This window comes from Xenopus laevis, chromosome 3S (assembly GCF_017654675.1).
Source record: "Xenopus laevis strain J_2021 chromosome 3S, Xenopus_laevis_v10.1, whole genome shotgun sequence".
NCBI lineage: Eukaryota > Metazoa > Chordata > Amphibia > Anura > Pipidae > Xenopus > Xenopus laevis.
This window is the reverse complement of record NC_054376.1, coordinates 16,807,954-16,827,073: the sequence shown is the minus strand read 5'-3', so window position 1 is coordinate 16,827,073 and position 19,120 is coordinate 16,807,954. Positions and strand designations below refer to the sequence as shown.

The window sequence follows — 19,120 nt, the reverse complement described above, 5'->3', positions numbered from 1 at the left end:
ACTGGGACTGCCACATCATAGGCTCGCACACACCTGCCCTGGACCCCTGCCCCTCTGCTAACTCTAGGGCCCCTGCGCTAGCTGCAGCTGCTTCACCCTCGATTGCAGCCTCAGAGAGGAAGTAGTAAATGTTATGCTGTACACAGAGGAGTAAAAGACTAAACAGCAGACCCAGTGGGTCCCGGATACCCCAGTCCAACACCGGGACTGCTGTTTCAGGCCCCCCTGTTGCAGCTCTAGTTTACCCCCCCTGATCCCCCAACCCCATAGTGCTGCGACAGCCAGGGGGTCAACAGCAGGAAGATGGTTTGTGCAGGGAGTGGGTCTGGGCTGGTTTGGCCCACAAGAGCCTGGGCTCAATGAGTTTTTCCCAGGTGTCCAACCCTGTTTACGTTGGCCGCAGCTCACATCCACTTCAATGGGGAGCTCTTCATATCTCTAGTACAGATATTTTCAGCCTTCTACAAGTCACATCTTGTTTTTTTTTTTAACTTGAACTTTGAATCAAGCAACTTGTATTTTATCTTTAGTGTTCTGTTTTACAATAAGACTTTCGGTATGCTAGATCTGCAATGTGAAGTATAAGCTGCCTTTCCATTGTAATTGCAATGCAAATGACACTGCAGTCCAGCTTATTGCTCAAACTGGTACTTCACCACGATGCTTATCTCCTGCACAAAGGAACATCCAGAAAGATTCATTAATATAAATGCTGCCAAATCTTTTTACCTTTCCGTCTGTTGGATAATAGCGTGAGACACATTGTACATTCCATTAAGGAAGGTACACAATGAAAACAATGAAAAGATGCACTTGGAATACAAATGACTAAAAAAATATAGACTTTCACCTAAAACATTAGATGTGTCCTCTGTAATCTTTTTGCTGGGCTGCACTGATGAATAGCATGAACAAGACAAGATTTCAGGCTAGTTTAGAAAGTATATATTAAAGTGTTATATAATTAAGTTTGAATTTTAACTAATATATATAAATTTAAACTTTGTTGCATATTTAACAGCTGAGCCACCGTTGGCCAATATTCACTGGAGTATTTGAAGAAATAAAGCTGGTTTCTGTGATAACTGAATCTCCTACTCACACAAGATCATTCATGTCAGCCCCAACAAATTAGCGCTTGACTCCATCCCCACACACTACAGCCAGTTTCCCCAGTTTCTCCAATTTTGTGAAATGCCCTAATAAATTTGGACCCTGGAAAGTTGTGTATAGTTGTGGCACATCTTTTCCATGTCATTGTACCCTAACAGTAATTAAATAACCCATGTGGGTGATCAAGTGGTCACTGTAGCACAAACACTTGATTTGATGCAAAGATTGATTCATATAGTATACCAATGCAGCCACAATGGATGGCTAAGATTTTTCCCCCATGTTAACATTTTAACCTTTTCTTCTTTCATGGGGTAGATTGCATGGCATAAATCATCATCCTTGTTCTGCATTTCTCTGTCCAGTAAGACCAAAAAAATGAAAGTGCTTTAAAGGAATGAAAAATAATGTACTGTTGCCTTGCACTGTTAAAAATAGAGTTTTTGCTTCAGAAACACCACTATAGTTTATATAAACAAGTTGGTGTGTAGTCACAGGAGCAGCCAATCAAGCATGTGATACACAGTAGATAACAGATACGTTCTGAAGAATCCCATTGTATGCTACAGAGCTTATCTGTTATCTACTGTGAATCCTGTGCCTTTTCTCCTTTTTCAGCTTTGAATGGCTGCCCCCATGGGCTACACATCAGCTTGTTTATATAAACTGTAGTAGAGTTTCTGAAGCAAACACACCAGTTCTACCACTGTAGGGCAACAGTGCATTATATTTTTAAATGCTTTAAGTTTTTAAGTGTTACTGTTTCTTTAAGGAAAAAAAGCAGACTCGGCACAATTTAAGAAACCATATAATATATAGTGATGAGAAAATCTGTCACGTTTCACTTCACCAAAAAATTTGTGTGCCACATAAAATGTTGTTTTGCACCTCTCCCTGGTGGGTTTAATAATGCCTCAAAGCTCCAATCATGCGAATACAATCAACACCTAACTTCATGACATCCTTGCTGATTATGATAAACAGATTATGCTGATTGGAGCAATATTCCTGAGGATATATTTTTTTAGATTTTATTTACAAGTTATTCTGAATTGAGATGACTGGTGAAACATAGTTTAGGAGAATGTATGTGAAATGGCAAATAATTAGCGAAACGCATTGAAGTCAATGGGCATCAAAATAATTTTGATCCGCAACAATTTTGAAGCAAGCAGCAATTTTGATGTGCATCAATTTTTTTTGGACGCAGTGGATTTTTTGCTTCTGGTGCAATGTGGAAATTCACCGAAAATTCGTGTCTGCCAAATCTATTCGGCCATCACTAGTAAAACATCTTCAAGAAAAACCACAGCAAGTCCAGTTGATTTGACTTTGGGGGATTTGTAGATTTGGCACAATAGTATCCAATTCGCCAAAATGGACACAACCGTACATGTGCTTTGTCGCAATTCGAGCACATTTGCAGCAAATATTTTCATAATGTGTCTGATGTCATTTCCGGTCTAAGGCTTCTATATTTCTGGTGTTAGGTGGCTTCATTTCTGATGATTAACATGCGAAAGTGACTTCTGCACCCGATTCTTTATATGCAAGTGTGCTGCTCCTATTGATGCAAGGCCTGAAGGGAACCCTGGAATTACTGCTGGGTCAGGAGGTGGCAATAGCTCCAGGGTTCCTTATGTCAATAGCTACTGCAGTTTCTGATTTGTAACAGAAGAGAGGATGGACTGAGTGGCGCCAAATGGCCCTATACGTAAGTGCAGGGAGAGCATTTAGGTGCAACTCTATGCAGGGAAAAGAGCAAGTTGCTCACTGCAGTTTCGCAAGTAAATGAGTCCTTATCTATCTTCTCTCAATGGTTCATTTATAAGCTTCCCTTTTAATTTTCATTAGTATTAACACCTGCAAAGCATTTTGCATGAAGCTATACCTTTGAGATAAGGACTTGACTGCTCGCTAAAATGTGGTCGTACAGTTTGCTAATAAGCCTCTGTCATTGGATGTAATCCGTAATTAACATTCCCAAAATTGACTTATTTCATACCTTGATATCATATCTTTTGATATGTTTCTGTAATTCATTAAGCAGCCTAGATATGGTCCGTCAGTGCTATTTGATTTATTGCCAGAACAGAATTAAACCATGAAAAAAAAATCTTAGTCTCTGGCGTTTATGAAAGTTTTTCTGTTTACAAAGTTTAGAAATAAAATTGCCTCTAAATAATCAAGTGTTGGAACTATGTACTGTATGTGCTTCTTTGCCCATGCATTGTATAATTATAGATTTCCATCTGCTCGTTATTCCGAGATAAAAAGTTCTTAATTTGCATAGGTGGATGAACCCCTAATTATTTCTGAAATGGTACATAATGGGAAACTCACAAGTGGGACAGAATAAACGCTGGTGTAAATAATAAGGCCACTGTGACATCAGGTGTTTTAACTGAACAATAAATCATAGAACACAAAGGGACAACTCACCGCAACCATAAAAAGCCTAATTCATCTGAACAGAAGTATGATGGAAATTACATTAAAAAAGCTGCTCTATTTTCAGATGCCACTAATAAATAAAATAACCTGATACTTTTATCTTATTGAACTAGACTTGTTAAAGAAACACTGCTCATCAAAATAGTTTTGTAGATGACGAATGTTGCATGATATCACTTGCTTTGTCTAGACTCTAGAACATGCCCTGCCAAGTGACACTGTGACATTCGTTGGGGTTGAAAAAATGAAGGATGGACCAGAGGAGAATATATTTAAAATTATGGTTGGTTTCTGTAAAGACAGTTGTTGAGGGGGCTGCAAAGCTGTGAAACTAAATGGAATTCTAGTAGTAGGAATGCTCCTATATGGAAGATATAAAGGAAAGCGTCACTGTAACAGTGATTCTGTATGTTGAATGTAGATAGCGATTCTGTTCTTGGCTCACATGTCTTTCCTACATATTATGGAGCCAGTTATTAAAGGCAAGGTGAGCAACGCAATTTTGACATGGAGCATTAATGACCTCTAAACAGAGACTGCTGAGTACAGTGTATATATATATATATATATATATATATATATATATATATATATATATATATATATATATAACTTCAAAAAAGAACCACACTCTTTTTAGCTATTTATTCACAGAACATTTCTACTGTTCCATGTATGGTCTTGAGAAAGGTCTTAGGCACAGACCGAAACGTTGACCTTTCCTTTTTTAAAATGCACTAAATAAAAATTAAGATTTTTTAAAAGGCTCCAGGTGTGCACCTCATCTTTTTGTTTTTTTTAATATATATATATATATATATATATATATATATATATATATATATATATATATATATATATATATATATACACACACACCAAAAATATGTATATATATACTCTGTGTATGTGTGTGTGTGTGTGTGTGTGTATATATATATATATCTATATATATATATATATCTATATATATATATATCTATATATATGTATATATATATGTATATATATATATGTATATATATATATATATATTTTTTTTTATTATTATTATTTTTTTTTTTCGATAATTAAATTCCGATAAATATTTTATTTGTACTTGCACCCAGGTTTTGTTGCTGTACACTGTGTTCACCCTTTGGACTTTCGGGTGGGGAGTGTGTCTGGGCCAGCTGGCCTGTCAGCCCAGTAGGACGCTGTTTCATGTCCACTTGTGCAAGCTCTTTCCTACAGTCCCACTGAGTTCTTGAGCAAGGCCCTTAGTGTTGAGTTTATTAATCAGAACAGCTTTTTAACTGGCCCACTGGCCATAGATGTCTTGCTTTTCAGCAACACTTAGGCAGTTAGGCATGTCTCAGGAGTGTATCCCAAACTCTTCTTTTCACAGACCTTCCTTAGTTACCTCACACACACACTCACTTCCTGATTTTGGATGAGAGCTTCCCTCCTCACACCCATGACCTCACACCCATACCTTCTGTGCTAATTAACATTCTGTGTCTCGTAGAGCTTGTCAGAGTTCTGAACTGAATACTGGATTGGCTGCATCCCTAATTGCATGAATTAAGATCTTGGTATGGCTAGGAAGTAGTGTGTGTGGGGGGGTGAAGTCCAGAAGCATCTCCTAGGAAAATGGTCTGTTTGTCTAGTGGCACAACAGCAGCCTGACCGAAATACAGGTATGAGACTTGTTATCCAGAATGCTCGTGACCTAGGATTTTCTGGATAATGGATCTTTTCTTTAATTTGGATCTTCATAACTTAAGTGTATTAGAATATCATGTAAATATTAAAGGGGAACTCCACAAAAAAACATAACTTAAGCTTTTTGAAAAGTAAGCATAATTTCAAGCAACATTGCAATATACATAATTTAAAAAATATGCAGACTTTTCATGCTTTTTAATTGTTTCTGACAGTTCCCTAAGCCTAGCCCCCTGCTCATCTGCTGATCTTTCTGACTACTTTGCTGAGCTGGATGACTACCGTTACTTTGTATCAACAGCCTACTATCCTCAGCCTGCATCCTCCAAACCCCACAATTCCCTGCACACATGACTTCAATAAGGAATGGAACATCACAGTGCAATGCATTGTGGGTTATGTAGTTCTTGCATGCTGTCTGTAAGCTGTGGAGTAGTTGTTACAATTTGTAACATCAGTGTTTTAGTCCCTCCTTCCCTGTCAGGATTTCAAATGATACAGAAGGAGAAGAACTGTTAAACAGCTGGATTTAAGCATAGAAAATGCCATTTATTCATACTTTTTGAAGAAACAGGTGATGGGTATATTAGGGTTTTCTGTGTTATGTGGGCCTCTTAATCAAATTGGTTTGTTTGGTTTGTTCCCCTTTAAATAAACCCAATAAGGATTAATTATATCTTAGTTTGAATCAAGTACAAGACACTGTTTTATTATTACAGAGAAAAAGGAAATAATTTTTAAAAATTTGGATTATTTGGATAAAATGGAGCCTATGGGAGATGGCCTTTCCATAATTCAGAGCTTTCTGGATAATGGGTTTCCGGTTAACTGATCCCATACCTGTACTAAGTAATTATGAAGGGGTAGCTCACTGTGTGCAGGAATGTTTACTAGTTTGCATTTAGGGTAAAATATGATTTAGACATTGATATTGTATGATATTTTTATAAATATATATTCTAGACATGTCTCAGTTTTTTATTCGGTCCAAGTTCCATAATTTGACATACTGCAAAGCTACAATCATTTTAATAATTGTAATAAGAGTATTTATGACTGCTAAAGTATTTAGAAAACCACACTGAAATACTAGTATGATTTTATTATTAAAGGGGTTGTTCACCTTTGAGATAACTTTTAGTATGATGTAGAGTAATATTCTGACACAATTTGCAATTTGTTTTTTTTATTATTGAAGGTTTTTGCGTTATTTAGCTTTTAATGCAGCAGCTCTTCAATTTTCATCTTAAGCAATCTGGTAACTATGGTCCAAATTACCCTAGCAACCATGCAATGATTTGAATAAGAGACTGGAATATGAATAGGAGAGGGCCTGAATAGAAGGATCAGTAATAAAAAGTAACAAATACATTTTGCTTTACAGAGCATTTGTTTTTTAAAAGGGAGTCAGCAACGCTTTGAAAGCTGCAAAGTGTCAGAAGGGCAAATAACTATAAAACTATAAAAAATAAATAATGAAAACCAAGTGAAAAGTTGCTTAGAATTGGTCATTCTATAATATAATAAAAGTTACCTTAAAGGTGAACCACCCTTTTAAAGGAGAAGGAAAGGTTAAAACTAAGTAAGCCTTATCAGAAAGGTCCATCTAAATATACCAGTAAACCCCCAAAGTAATGCTGCTCTGAGTCCCCTGTCAAAAGAAACACAGCATTTCTTTCCTTCTATTGTGTACTCATGGGCTTTTGTATCAGACTACCTGCTTTCAGCTTAAACCTCATTGCCCTGGGCAAGAGCATGCTCAGTTTGCTCCTCTCCCCCACCCCTCCCTTCTCTACTGTAATCTGAGCCCAGAGCAGGGAGAGACTCAGGCAGGAAGTGATGTCACACCACATTAATACTGCAGCTCCTATTCTAAACAAACAGAGAGTTTCTAGAGCTTTTTACTCAGGTATGGTAAAACATTCTACAGAATAAATATAGCATTCTAGCTTGTACTATTGCAGCTAATCTGTTGGCAATAAAATGCCTCTGTAGCTTTCCTTCTCCTTTAATGCAAGGCATATGTTCATGAAAATGTATCTGAAATGGCTCTTTTTTTGCTTTTTGATAAAGGTTTTGTCAATGGATTCAAGTCTTTACCGTTGGACGCGTGTTTCACAAAACAGCTCCTCAAAATGCTCCTCTGAAACAACACCTCTCCTTTCACCAAAGAGAAAAGGGCTAGCAAACAACCTGAACAAGGAGCGTGTTGTATTTGCAAACACTGAAAAGTATGAGAAAGACTGGAAAAGAGTATCTCGCTATTACAAAGGAAACAAGATTCGAACAACCAAATATTCTCTGCTGAGCTTTCTACCAAAAAATCTCTTTGAGCAGTTTTACAGGTAAGGATGAATTGTTAAAATACCAACTGCCAATTCTAAGCAACTTTTAAATTATTTGCCTTCTTCTTCTGACTCTTTCCAGCTTTCAAATAGGGTTCACTGGCCCCCATCTTAGCATTCATTCCTTTTATTCTCTTTTATCTCTAAGGCACTGAGGATTTGTTGGTTTTATAGCAAAGTTAGCTCTCCTTACAAGACAGTTAAACGTAGTAACGAGACCACATTCCTCAGTGTTCTGCCTTCCTCCCACGTGTGGTGTCCCAGGGCTTAGAACAACGCAGCTAGTTTCTTCGGGACAACTCCACCTCTATACTATTTTCTAATTTCTAACTTTTATTCATGAATTGCTGACGCTTTATTTTTAATTGTTTGATACCATGAACTCACTTTAAAATTATAACTACAGCACTAGCACCTTATTTAATTCATATAAGAACCATGAACTTTTAGATTATTCATCAATTGTGTGTAGATACATTTTGTTGAAGGTCACAGCACCTTATTTATAGCACTTAAGCACTTTAATCATAATTATTTGTATTAACACAATCGATTGAAATACCATTAATTGTATGTTGCTGCTAAATTGATTGAGAACTAAGCATATGTTTATAATAGCACTTAGCACTTATATAATTAGATCTCAATTAATTTTAGTAAGGTAGTGTGGGGTTTTACTGCTTTCTCTTGTTTTTAGTATCCCTATTCTGGTTTATATACCTCTACACAGCCTGAAATTGGGTAATACAAGTGAGTGAACATTAATTACAAGTGAACTATATTTTTGTTTGTGAAATAATAAAAAATGAAAACCAACTGCAAATTGTCTCAGAATAGCAGTCTGTAGTAGCTTGTAATAAAGGTCAACTCAAAGGTGCACAACCCCTTTAAGGTGGCTATCCTGATTCGAAGCCTTTTTGGTATCTGACCAATGGGCTGATATGGCATCAGTAATGTTACATCCACTAGCGCTGCCTGTCCATAAAAATCAGAGCTAACAAAGTGCAAAGTTGAGGATATTCTAACATGCAGAAGGCTGGGCAGCACAAAAGAAACAGGCGAAAATGTTGGACCAAATCTGAGCATGTAGAGTTAGCTTAAGATAAATATACAAGGGGGAGGGTCATTTAGATCATTGTAGCTCTAGGAAGAACTGTAGTGCTTAATTGTTGGCACCCTACTATCATTTTCTTGCAAATTGTTTCATTATGCTGATATATCATTCCACCTTCCTTTACTTAAAGGAAATCTATACCCCCCCAAACAATGAAGGTCTCTATAAAAAGAAATTGCATACGTAAAAGCCTGCTGCATGTAAATAAACCATTTTCATAATTATATACTTTTCTAGTAGTATATACCATTGTGTAATCCTAAATAGAAAAAATAAGGGCCGTCCCCTGGCATCGTATGATTCACAGTGCACACAAACATACCAACAAACTATACTTGTTAAGTCACATGAGCCAATAAACAGACAGAGTTGTGTATTTTGCTTCAACACTTCTTCCTGTTACAGTTAGAGTTGTAGTATTTCTGGTGAGGTGATCTCTGAGGCAGCACACAGACCATCACGAAATGATGGCTCAAGGCAAGAGATGTAAAGATTTACTTAAATATATAAACCAGTTTTGTAAGATTCTTTAATATGTCACTTAATATGATATAAACTGTAAACCTGTTGCTTAAATGTTCATTTTGGGGGTATAGTTTTCCTTTAAAGGGGTGGTTCACCTTTAAGTTAACGTTTATGTGTTATTGAATGGTCACTGACCCCATATAAAACAAAGGCTCTATAAGGCTACACGTATATGTTATTGCTACTTTTTATTACTCTTCTTTCTATTCATCTATTGCCTCTATTGCCGTCTAGTAATGGGCGAATTTGCTTTTCGCTTTGCCGAAAAATTTGTGAAATTCGCGAAACGGCGAAAAATTTGTGAAATGAACTTTTGACGCCGGCACCCGTTTTTTTTACGCCCGCGGCCGTTTGATGACGCCGGCTCCGTTTTTTTCAGCATTTCGCGCCTGGTGATAAATTCGCCCATCACTATTGCTGTCAAATGAAATGGAAAGTCCGCTGCATTTTGATCAGCCTTGTGAGTAATGGTTAGTATTTACTAGTTAGCATTATGCAGATAATGGTCTTTATTACATAATAAGTTTTGTGTAGTTTTACAAAATCATTTTGCCCAGCAGGAATGTTTAGATATAATTTTTTATGTCATTTGCCTCTGTAAGCAAGTGCATCACTAAATGATGGCTTTGTTTGTATATTGCATTACTATAGGTATTGGGTCTGTTATTCTGAAACCCATTGTACAGAAAGTTCTGCATTTTCAAATAATTATAATATTTTAAGGTAAAATTTAATTTTTCTCTGCAGCAATATAACAGTATCTTGTGTTCTATCCCAACTAAAATATAAGCAATGAAATTTTGTTTGATTAATGTTTAAATATTTTTTTTAGTAAAGGTAAGTCAGGGCACAAAGCTAGGGGGGTGCCAGGCATGTACCTTCACTGTTGCCTACCCCTAGTCTAGCTGAGTGAGTTCTGCTCTCCAATGGCATAGCACACCCGTTCGTGCTCATTTGCTCGCATACACATGCCCCACTATGTTTGTACGCTCATGCACACAAGTGTGCAGCCGGCTTGGTATGGAGATCTCAATTAATGAAAGATCCTTCATCCAGAAAACCCCAGGTACTGAGAATTCTGGAAAACATGGTCCATAGCTGTACTAGCTACTTTATCATGATTTATGATATTTTCTGAAATGGCCAGAAGGGAAAGATGGCATTCTCTTTAGGGCTGATGTTGAGCTTAGATGGAAACTTACACGTTTTCTGTTTTAGTGGCAGTCTGAGAACAAGCAGGGGTTGGACACAGTGGCCTAACTAGATATTACTGGGCCCCAAAGCAAAGTATTTTTCAGGCCCCCAAAATGTTTAGAGGTGGACTTGTTTTACCAATATTTTTTAACATTTTATGTGAATTAGGGCTTCATTAGTCCCCTTTACCTCATGTCCCCCCCCTGCAGTCACAGGGTCTGCTTCCTCTATAGTTACGACCACTAGTTGGACAGAAAGTGAGCAATTGAAAGATCAGAGAAGTTCCTTTTGGTCAGACAAATATAATACAAAATGGACTGAGTTTGCTAGGTTTTTCCACATCGACAAGAACCCTGTAGGTATAACAGCAGAAGAGACTTCCACTGATGTTCAAGATACCAGTGATTTCATTTGCCATCAATTCTGCTAATTTTTGGAGCGTCACGGTCGGCACCCAACACCAGAACCAATGCCAAGCACCCTGGTCTCGGCTCGTGCTTCACCTGTAGTGTGACCGCCGTTGACCTCGGGAGGAGCCCTCAGCTACTTGAATGCCACCAGGACTTAAACGAGAGGTGCAAGGCTAGAGGTTCTGGATAAGCAGAGGGGCACGACTGTTAGCAAAGTCTTTGGGCAGAAGGTCGTGGTACAAGGTGTAAGACAGAATCGTAGTTGGAACTGGCCGGGTCGAGGCAGGCAGAAAGTGAGAGTAAACAAATCAGGCCGGGTCTGGGCAGGCAGCGTTCAAAGCGAGGTCAGGCAGGCAAGGGTCAAAACCGGGAGATCAATCAGAGGGATAAGGCAGAAGAGGTAGGAACAGGCAGGGGTCACAACAGGAAGTCAGAATCAAGCTCAGAACTGCAAAAAAGCTAAAGGCACCAGGAACAAACCTATATCAGGCAGTGAAAAACTATACAATACCCCTTTAAATATTTTAATTTCGCGCCCTTGCGCCCCATCAATACAGCAGAGGCACGCCACGCGCGCCCTTAATCACCAGGCACCGGATGAAGATGGACGAGTGGCGAGCATCTCCGCCGAGGGGGTGGCAGGCGTCCCTGCCGTCCACCCACTACCCACCAGGGTAAGCTGTAACATTACTCCCGCCTCTAGGGGGGGGCCACTGGACCCCCAGGTCTCTCAGGAAACTTCTGATGGAATAGTTTCCTGAGACGGTCAGCCCTGATATCATTAACTGAAACCCAAGAGTTCTCGAGCTTACCTCGCACAAGGTGAGAATCGAGGAGCTCTTGGACTTCAAATTCAGACTGACCTTCAACCAACACTGGGGGGAGGAACGGACAATTAACGGACCTGTGAAGCTGGCTTTAGAAGAGACACATGAAAAGAATTAGAAATTTTGAAATTATCAGGCAGTTAGAGAAGAACAGAAGAGGGATTAATTATTTCACTGATGGGATATGGACCAATGAACCTGGGCCCCAACTTGAGGGAGGGGACTTTAAGCTTAATGTTCTTAGTAGACAACCATACAGGGTCTCCTAGCTGATATTGGGTGCCTCTCTGCTTTTTTTCTGAGCAGTTGTAGCTGCAGAAAGAGAGTCATGCACCCCAGACCAAATTTTTGCAAATTGTTTGACAGAAGAGTTGACAGAGGGTACAGGGGACAAAGAACCAGAAAAAGAAAATGCTTTGGTATGTAAAACGTTAACAATAAAGAATGGGACAGTAGAAGAATGAGTCGCATTATTGTAAGCAAACTCTGCCCAGGGTAAAAGTTCAGCCCATGAGGACTGATTGTCAAACACATAACACCTTAGAAATTGCTCAAGGGATTGATTAACCCTTTCGGTTTGACCATTTGTTTGAGGGTGATATGCAATAGAAAATGATAATTCAATACCAACCAAAGAGCAGAATGCTCGCCAAAACTTTGAAACAAATTGTACCCCTCTGTCAGAAACAATATTGACCGGAAACCCATGCAACCTAAAAATGTTAGAAATTAATAATTCAGCTAAGGTTTTGGCAGAAGGGAGGTGTGGGAGGGAAATGAAGTGGCTCATTTTGCTAAACCTATCCACCACCACCCAAATCACAGTTTTTCCTTGAGAGGAAGGAAGATCGACAATAAAATCCATTGAAAGATGGGACCATGGTCTGTCAGGAATAAGGAGTGGCCTTAACAACCCCTCTGACAATTTTTTAGAGGATTTCGACCTCTGACAAATAGGACAAGAAATAACAAATTTTCGGATGTCCTGTTAAAAGGAAGGCCACCAAACATTTAGAGACAAAAGGGACACAGTTTTAGTGATGTCAGGATGTCCCGCCATTTTGGAATTATGGGCTTCACCCAAAACCTGTTCCCTCAAATCTTCTGGAACAAATAATCTACCCGAGGGAGTCTCTACAGGAGCAGTTGACTGAACAGAGAATAAGAGTGTGGCAATGTCATATCTCAGAGCAGCCACAATTAACTCACCAGGAATAATGGGAATGCACTCACTAGTTTCAGATGGATTGGACTCAACACTTCTAGAGAGTGCATCTGCCTTTGTATTTTTAGTACCAGGCCTGAAAATAAGAGAAAAATTTAATCGGGTGAAAAACAAAGCCCATCTAGCCTGCCTAGGATTCAGTCATCTAGCAGATTCAATATATAGCAAATTTTTGTGGTCGGTAAAGACCGTTATCACATGCTTAGCCCCCTCCAACAGATGACGCCATTCCTCAAAGGCCCATTTAACAGCCAACAATTCTCTATTCCCAATGTCATAATTAGCCTCAGCAGGCGAAAATGTTTTAGAGAAAAAAGCACAGGGATGTACTTTGTTGGATGCCTTTGAGGAAGGACTGCCCCAGCCCCAACTTCAGAGGCATCGACCTCCACAATGAATGGAAGCGAGGTGTCAGGATGACGAAGAATGGGGGCAGATGCAAATTCTTTTTTAAGGCTTTCAAAGGCTCGGATTGCATCGGGAGGCCACATACTCGGATCTGCACCCTTCTTTGTTAAATCTGTTATAGGGGCTACAATAAGAGAGAAGTTTTTAATAAATTGGCGGTAGTAGTTAGTGAACCCTAAGAACCTTTGGATCGCCCGTGAAGAAAGAGGCTCGGCCTAGTCTAGTACCGCTTTAACCTTCCCAGGATCCATTTCCAGACCCTTACCAGAAATATTAAACCCCAAAAATTGGACAGACGAAAGCTCAAAAATGCTCAAGTTTAGCATAAAGGTTGTTTTTCCTTAGCCTGAGTAACACTACCTGAACGTGTCTACGGTGATTACATAGATTAGAAGAAAAGATCAGAATATCTAGATATAGACCACTACGAATAACCCCAGCAGGTCCCGGAAGATTGTCATTGACAAACTCTTCGAACACTGCAGGGGCGTTACAAAGACCAAATGGCATTACCAGGTATTCGTAGTGGCCGTCCCTAGTGTTAAAAGCCGTTTTCCACTCATTCCCTTCCCTGATACGGATGAGGTTATAAGCACCTCTAAGATGAAGCTTGGAATACATTTTGGCATTTTTAATATGATCAAAAAGGAAGGGGGTAACATTTTTTTATGGTGATCTTGTTTAGACCTCTGTAGTCTTTACAAGGAAAAAGACCACCATCTTTTTTCCCAACAAAAAAGAAACTTGCCCCAGCAGGGGAACTAGAGGGTCTGATAAAACCTCTTTCAAGGTTTTCCTGGATATATTATTTCATTGCCTGGGCTTCAGGCAAGGAGAGAGGGTAAGTTCGACCATGAGGGGGAGTAGACCCGGAAATAAGATTGATTGGGCAGTCATACTGCCTATATGGGTGTAAGATCTCTGCAGCCTTCTTAGAGAACAAATCAGAAAAACTCGCATAAGCTGCAGGTAACCCCTCAATAGGGATGTAGCGAACGTCGGAAAAAAAGTTCGCGAACATATTCGCGAACTTGCGTCAAAAATGCGAACGGTTCGCGAACGTCGCGAACCCCATAGACTTCAATGGGAAGGCGAATTTTAAAAGCTAAAAAAGACATTTCTGGCCAGAAAAATGATTTTAAAGTTGTTTAAAGGGTGCAACGACCTGGACAGTGGCATGCCAGAGGGGGATCAAGGGCAAAAATGTATCTGAAAAATACATTGTTGACACAGCGCTGCGTTTTGTGCTGTAAAGGGCAGAAATCACACTACATTTCTAAACCTGTGTAATAAACTGCTTTAAAATGTCCGGCGTCTACATGCCAATCAAGTCGTGTAAAGGTTACAGCCTGTTCACACGCAAAGACGAAACGCGGCGCTTACTGCAACGCAAAAAAACGCAAAGAGCTTTAATGAATAATACCGTCAAGTGAGCAAATAATAGTTGTTAATTACTAGTTGAGCTTGTCACCTCCAGGATGTTCGTCCTGTTGGTGGCAATATTTCTGTAGTGGTGTGTTTAGCAGTCACCGTGCTTGTGCGCACGTGCACGGTCAGGCAGAGGTAATTCAATGTACAGTGAAGTGAACCAAAAAACACTGATTCTGCAGTGTGGGCCCAGTTTTGGTCTACTTTATTGATCACCTGCGGTGACCATAAAAGATGCGATTTTGCCACTGTTGCAGAACCCTGAAAAACTTAGGCATGTGTACTTTCCTGAAAAATTATGTTTTTTTTGTCGCAGCCACTGAAGCACAGAGCCCAGAAAAAATATGCCATATGAATGCTAAAAATATAAAAAATTTTGTCGCAGCCACTGAAGCACAGAGGCCAGAAAAAATATGCCATATGAATGCTAAAAATATAATTTTTTTTTGTCGCAGCCACTGAAGCACAGAGGCCAGAAAAAATATGCCATATGAATGCTAAAAATATAATTTTTTTTTGTCGCAGCCACTGAAGCACAGAGGCCAGAAAAAATATGCCATATAAATGCTGAAAATATGAATTTTTTTTGGTCGCAGCCACTGCAGCACAGAGGCCAGAAAAAATATGCCATATAAATGCTAAAAATAGTCATTTTTTTGGTCGCAGCCACTGAAGCACAGAGGCCAGAAAAAATATGCCATATAAATGCTGAAAATAGTCATTTTTTTGGTCGCAGCCACTGAAGCACAGAGGCCAGAAAAAATGCCATATAAATGCTGAAAATATGAATTTTTTTTGGTCGCAGCCACTGAAGCACAGAGGCCAGAAAAAATATGCCATATAAATGCTAAAAATAGTAATTTTTTTGTCGCAGCCACTGAAGCACAGAGGCCAGAAAAAATATGCCATATGAATGCTAAAAATATAATTTTTTTTTGTCGCAGCCACTGAAGCACAGAGGCCAGAAAAAATATGCCATATAAATGCTGAAAATATGAATTTTTTTTGGTCGCAGCCACTGAAGCACAGAGGCCAGAAAAAATATGCCATATAAATGCTAAAAATAGTCATTTTTTTTTTGTCGCAGCCACTGAAGCACAGAGGCCAGAAAACATATGCCAAATGAATGCTAAAAATATAATTTTTTTTGTCGCAGCCACTGAAGCATAGAGGCCAGAAAAAATATGCCATATAAATGCTGAAAATATGATTTTTTTTTGGTCGCAGCCACTGAAGCACAGAGGCCAGAAAAAATTGCCATATAATGCTAAAAATAATCATTTTTTTGTCGCAGCCACTGAAGCCAGAGGCCAGAAAAAATTGCCATATGAATGCTAAAAATATAATTTTTTTTCGCAGCCACTGAAGCACAGAGGCCAGAAAAATATGCATATAAATGCTAAAAATATAATTTTTTTTGGTCGCAGCCACTGAAGCACAGAGGCCAGAAAAAATATGCCATATAAATGCTAAAAATAGTCATTTTTTTTTGTCGCAGCCACTGAAGCACAGAGGCCAGAAAACATATGCCAAATGAATGCTAAAAAATATAATTTTTTTTGTCGCAGCCACTGAAGCATAGAGGCAGAAAAAATATGCCATATAAATGCTGAAATAGATTTTTTTTGGTCGCAGCCACTGAAGCACAGAGGCCAGAAAAAATGCATATAAATGCTAAAAATAAGATTTTTTTTGTCGCAGCCACTGAAGCACAGAGGCCGAAAAAATTGCCATATAAATGCTAAAAATATATTTTTTTGTCGGCAGCCACTGAAGCACAGAGGCCAGAAAAATTGCCATATAAATGCTAAAAATAATTTTTTGTCGCAGCCACTGAAGCACAGAGGCCAAAAATATGCATATAAATGCTGAAAATATGATTTTTTTTGTCGCAGCCACTGAGCACAAGGCCAGAAAAATATGCCATATAATGCTAAAAATATTTTTTTTGCGCAGCACTGAAGCACAGAGGCAGAAAATATGCCAAATGAATGCTAAAAAATATAATTTTTTTTTTGTCGCAGCCACTGAAGCAAGAGGCCAGAAAAAAATGCCATATAAATGCTGAAAATATGATTTTTTTTGTCGCAGCCACTGAAGCACAGAGGCCAGAAAAAATATGCCATATAAATGCTAAAATAAGTCATTTTTTTGGTCGCAGCCACTGAAGCACAGAGGCCAGAAAAAATATGCATATGAATGCTAAAATATAATTTTTTTTTGTCGCAGCCACTGAAGCACAGAGGCCAGAAAAATATGCCATATAAATGCTAAAATATGAATTTTTTTTTGGTCGCAGCCACTGAAGCACAGAGGCCAGAAAAAATATGCCATATAAATGCTAAAAATAGTCTTTTTTTTTGTCGCAGCCACTGAAGCACAGAGGCCAGAAAACATATGCCAAATGAATGCTAAAAAATATTAATTTTTTTTGTCGCAGCCACTGAAGCATAGAGGCCAGAAAAATATGCCATATAAATGCTGAAAATTGATTTTTTTTGGTCGCAGCCACTGAAGCACAGAGGCCAGAAAAATATGCCATATAAATGCTAAAATAAGTCATTTTTTTGGTCGCAGCCACTGAAGCACAGAGGCCGAAAAAATATGCCATATGAATGCTAAAATATAATTTTTTTTTGTCGCAGCCACTGAAGCACAGAGGCCAGAAAAAATATGCCATATAAATGCTAAAAATATGAATTTTTTTGGTCGCAGCCACTGAAGCACAGAGGCCAGAAAAAATATGCCATATAAATGCTAAAAATAGTCATTTTTTTTGTCGCAGCCACTGAAGCACAGAGGCCAGAAAACATATGCCAAATGAATGCTAAAAATTAATTTTTTTTGTCGCAGCCACTGAAGCATAGAGGCAGAAAAATATGCCATATAAATGCTGAAATATGAATTTTTTTGGTCGCAGCACTGAAGCACAGAGGCCAGAAAAAATATGCCATATAAATGCTAAAAATAATCATTTTTTTGGTCGCAGCCACTGAAGCACAGAGGCCAGAAAAAATTGCCATATAATGCTAAAAATATAATTTTTTTTTGTCGCAGCCACTGAAGCACAGAGGCCAGAAAAAAATGCCATATAAATGCTAAAAATAGATTTTTTTGGTCGCAGCCACTGAAAGCACAGAGGCCAGAAAAAATATGCCATATAAATGCTAAAAATAATTTTTTTTTTGTCCAGCCACTGAAGCACAGAGGCCAGAAAAATATGCAATAATGCTAAAAATATAATTTTTTTTGTCGCAGCCACTGAAGCAAGAGGCCAGAAAAAAATATGCCATATAAATGCTGAAAATAGAATTTTTTTTTGGTCGCAGCCACTGAAGCACAGAGGCCAGAAAAAATGCCATATAAATGCTAAAATAATATTTTTTTGGTCGCAGCCACTGAAGCACAGAGGCCAGAAAAAATATGCCATATAAATGCTAAAATAGTAATTTTTTTGTCGCAGCCACTGAAGCACAGAGGCAGAAAATATGCCATATAATGCAAAATAATTTTTGTCGCAGCTGAAGCAAGAGGCCAGAAAAAATATGCATATAAAGCTAAAATTATTTTTTTTGGTGCAGCACTGAAGCACAGAGGCAGAAAAATATCCAATATAAATGCTAAAAAATCATTTTTTTTTTGCGCAGCCACTGAAGCACAGAGGCCAAAAAAATTATGCCAAATAATGCTAAAAATATAATTTTTTTTGTCGCAGCCACTGAAGCATAAGGCCAGAAAAAATATGCCATATATAATGCTGAAAATATGAATTTTTTTTTGGTCGCAGCCACTGAAGCACAGAGGCCAGAAAAATATGCCTATAAATGCTAAAAATAAGTCATTTTTTTGGTCGCAGCCACTGAAGCACAGAGGCCAGAAAAAATATGCCATATAATGCTAAAAATTAATTTTTTGTCGCAGCCACTGAAGCCAGAGGCAGAAAAAAATGCCATAAAATGTAAAAATATGATTTTTTGGTCGCGCCACTGAACACGGGCAGAAAAAATATGCATTAAAAGCTAAAATGTCATTTTTTTTTTCGGCACTGAGCACAGAGGCCAGAAAACATATGCCAAATGAATGCTAAAAAATATAATTTTTTTTTGTCGCAGCCACTGAAGCATAGAGGCCAGAAAAAATATGCCATATAAATGCTGAAAATATGAATTTTTTTTGGTCGCAGCCACTGAAGCACAGAGGCCAGAAAAAATATGCCATATAAATGCTAAAAATAAGTCATTTTTTTGGTCGCAGCCACTGAAAGGCACAGAGGCCCAGAAAAAAATATGCCATAATGAATGCTAAAAATATAATTTTTTTTTGTCGGCAGCCACTGAAGCACAGAGGCCAGAAAAAATATGCCATATAAATGC

General features: G+C 38.4%; 1 protein-coding gene across 3 annotated transcripts in view; it reads left to right on the top strand.

Annotated features, from left to right (window-relative positions):
* Nucleotides 1-19,120, top strand: part of LOC108712644 (phospholipid-transporting ATPase VB) — a 332,007-nt gene that overhangs the window by 191,896 nt on the left and 120,991 nt on the right. For all 3 annotated transcript variants that reach the window (XM_041588036.1, XM_018254962.2, XM_041588038.1), the window contains one exon: nt 7,345-7,616. In XM_041588036.1, the coding sequence (XP_041443970.1) occupies nt 7,354-7,616 (263 nt within the window). In that variant the 5' untranslated portion in view covers nt 7,345-7,353. The remainder of the gene's footprint in view (nt 1-7,344; nt 7,617-19,120) is intronic.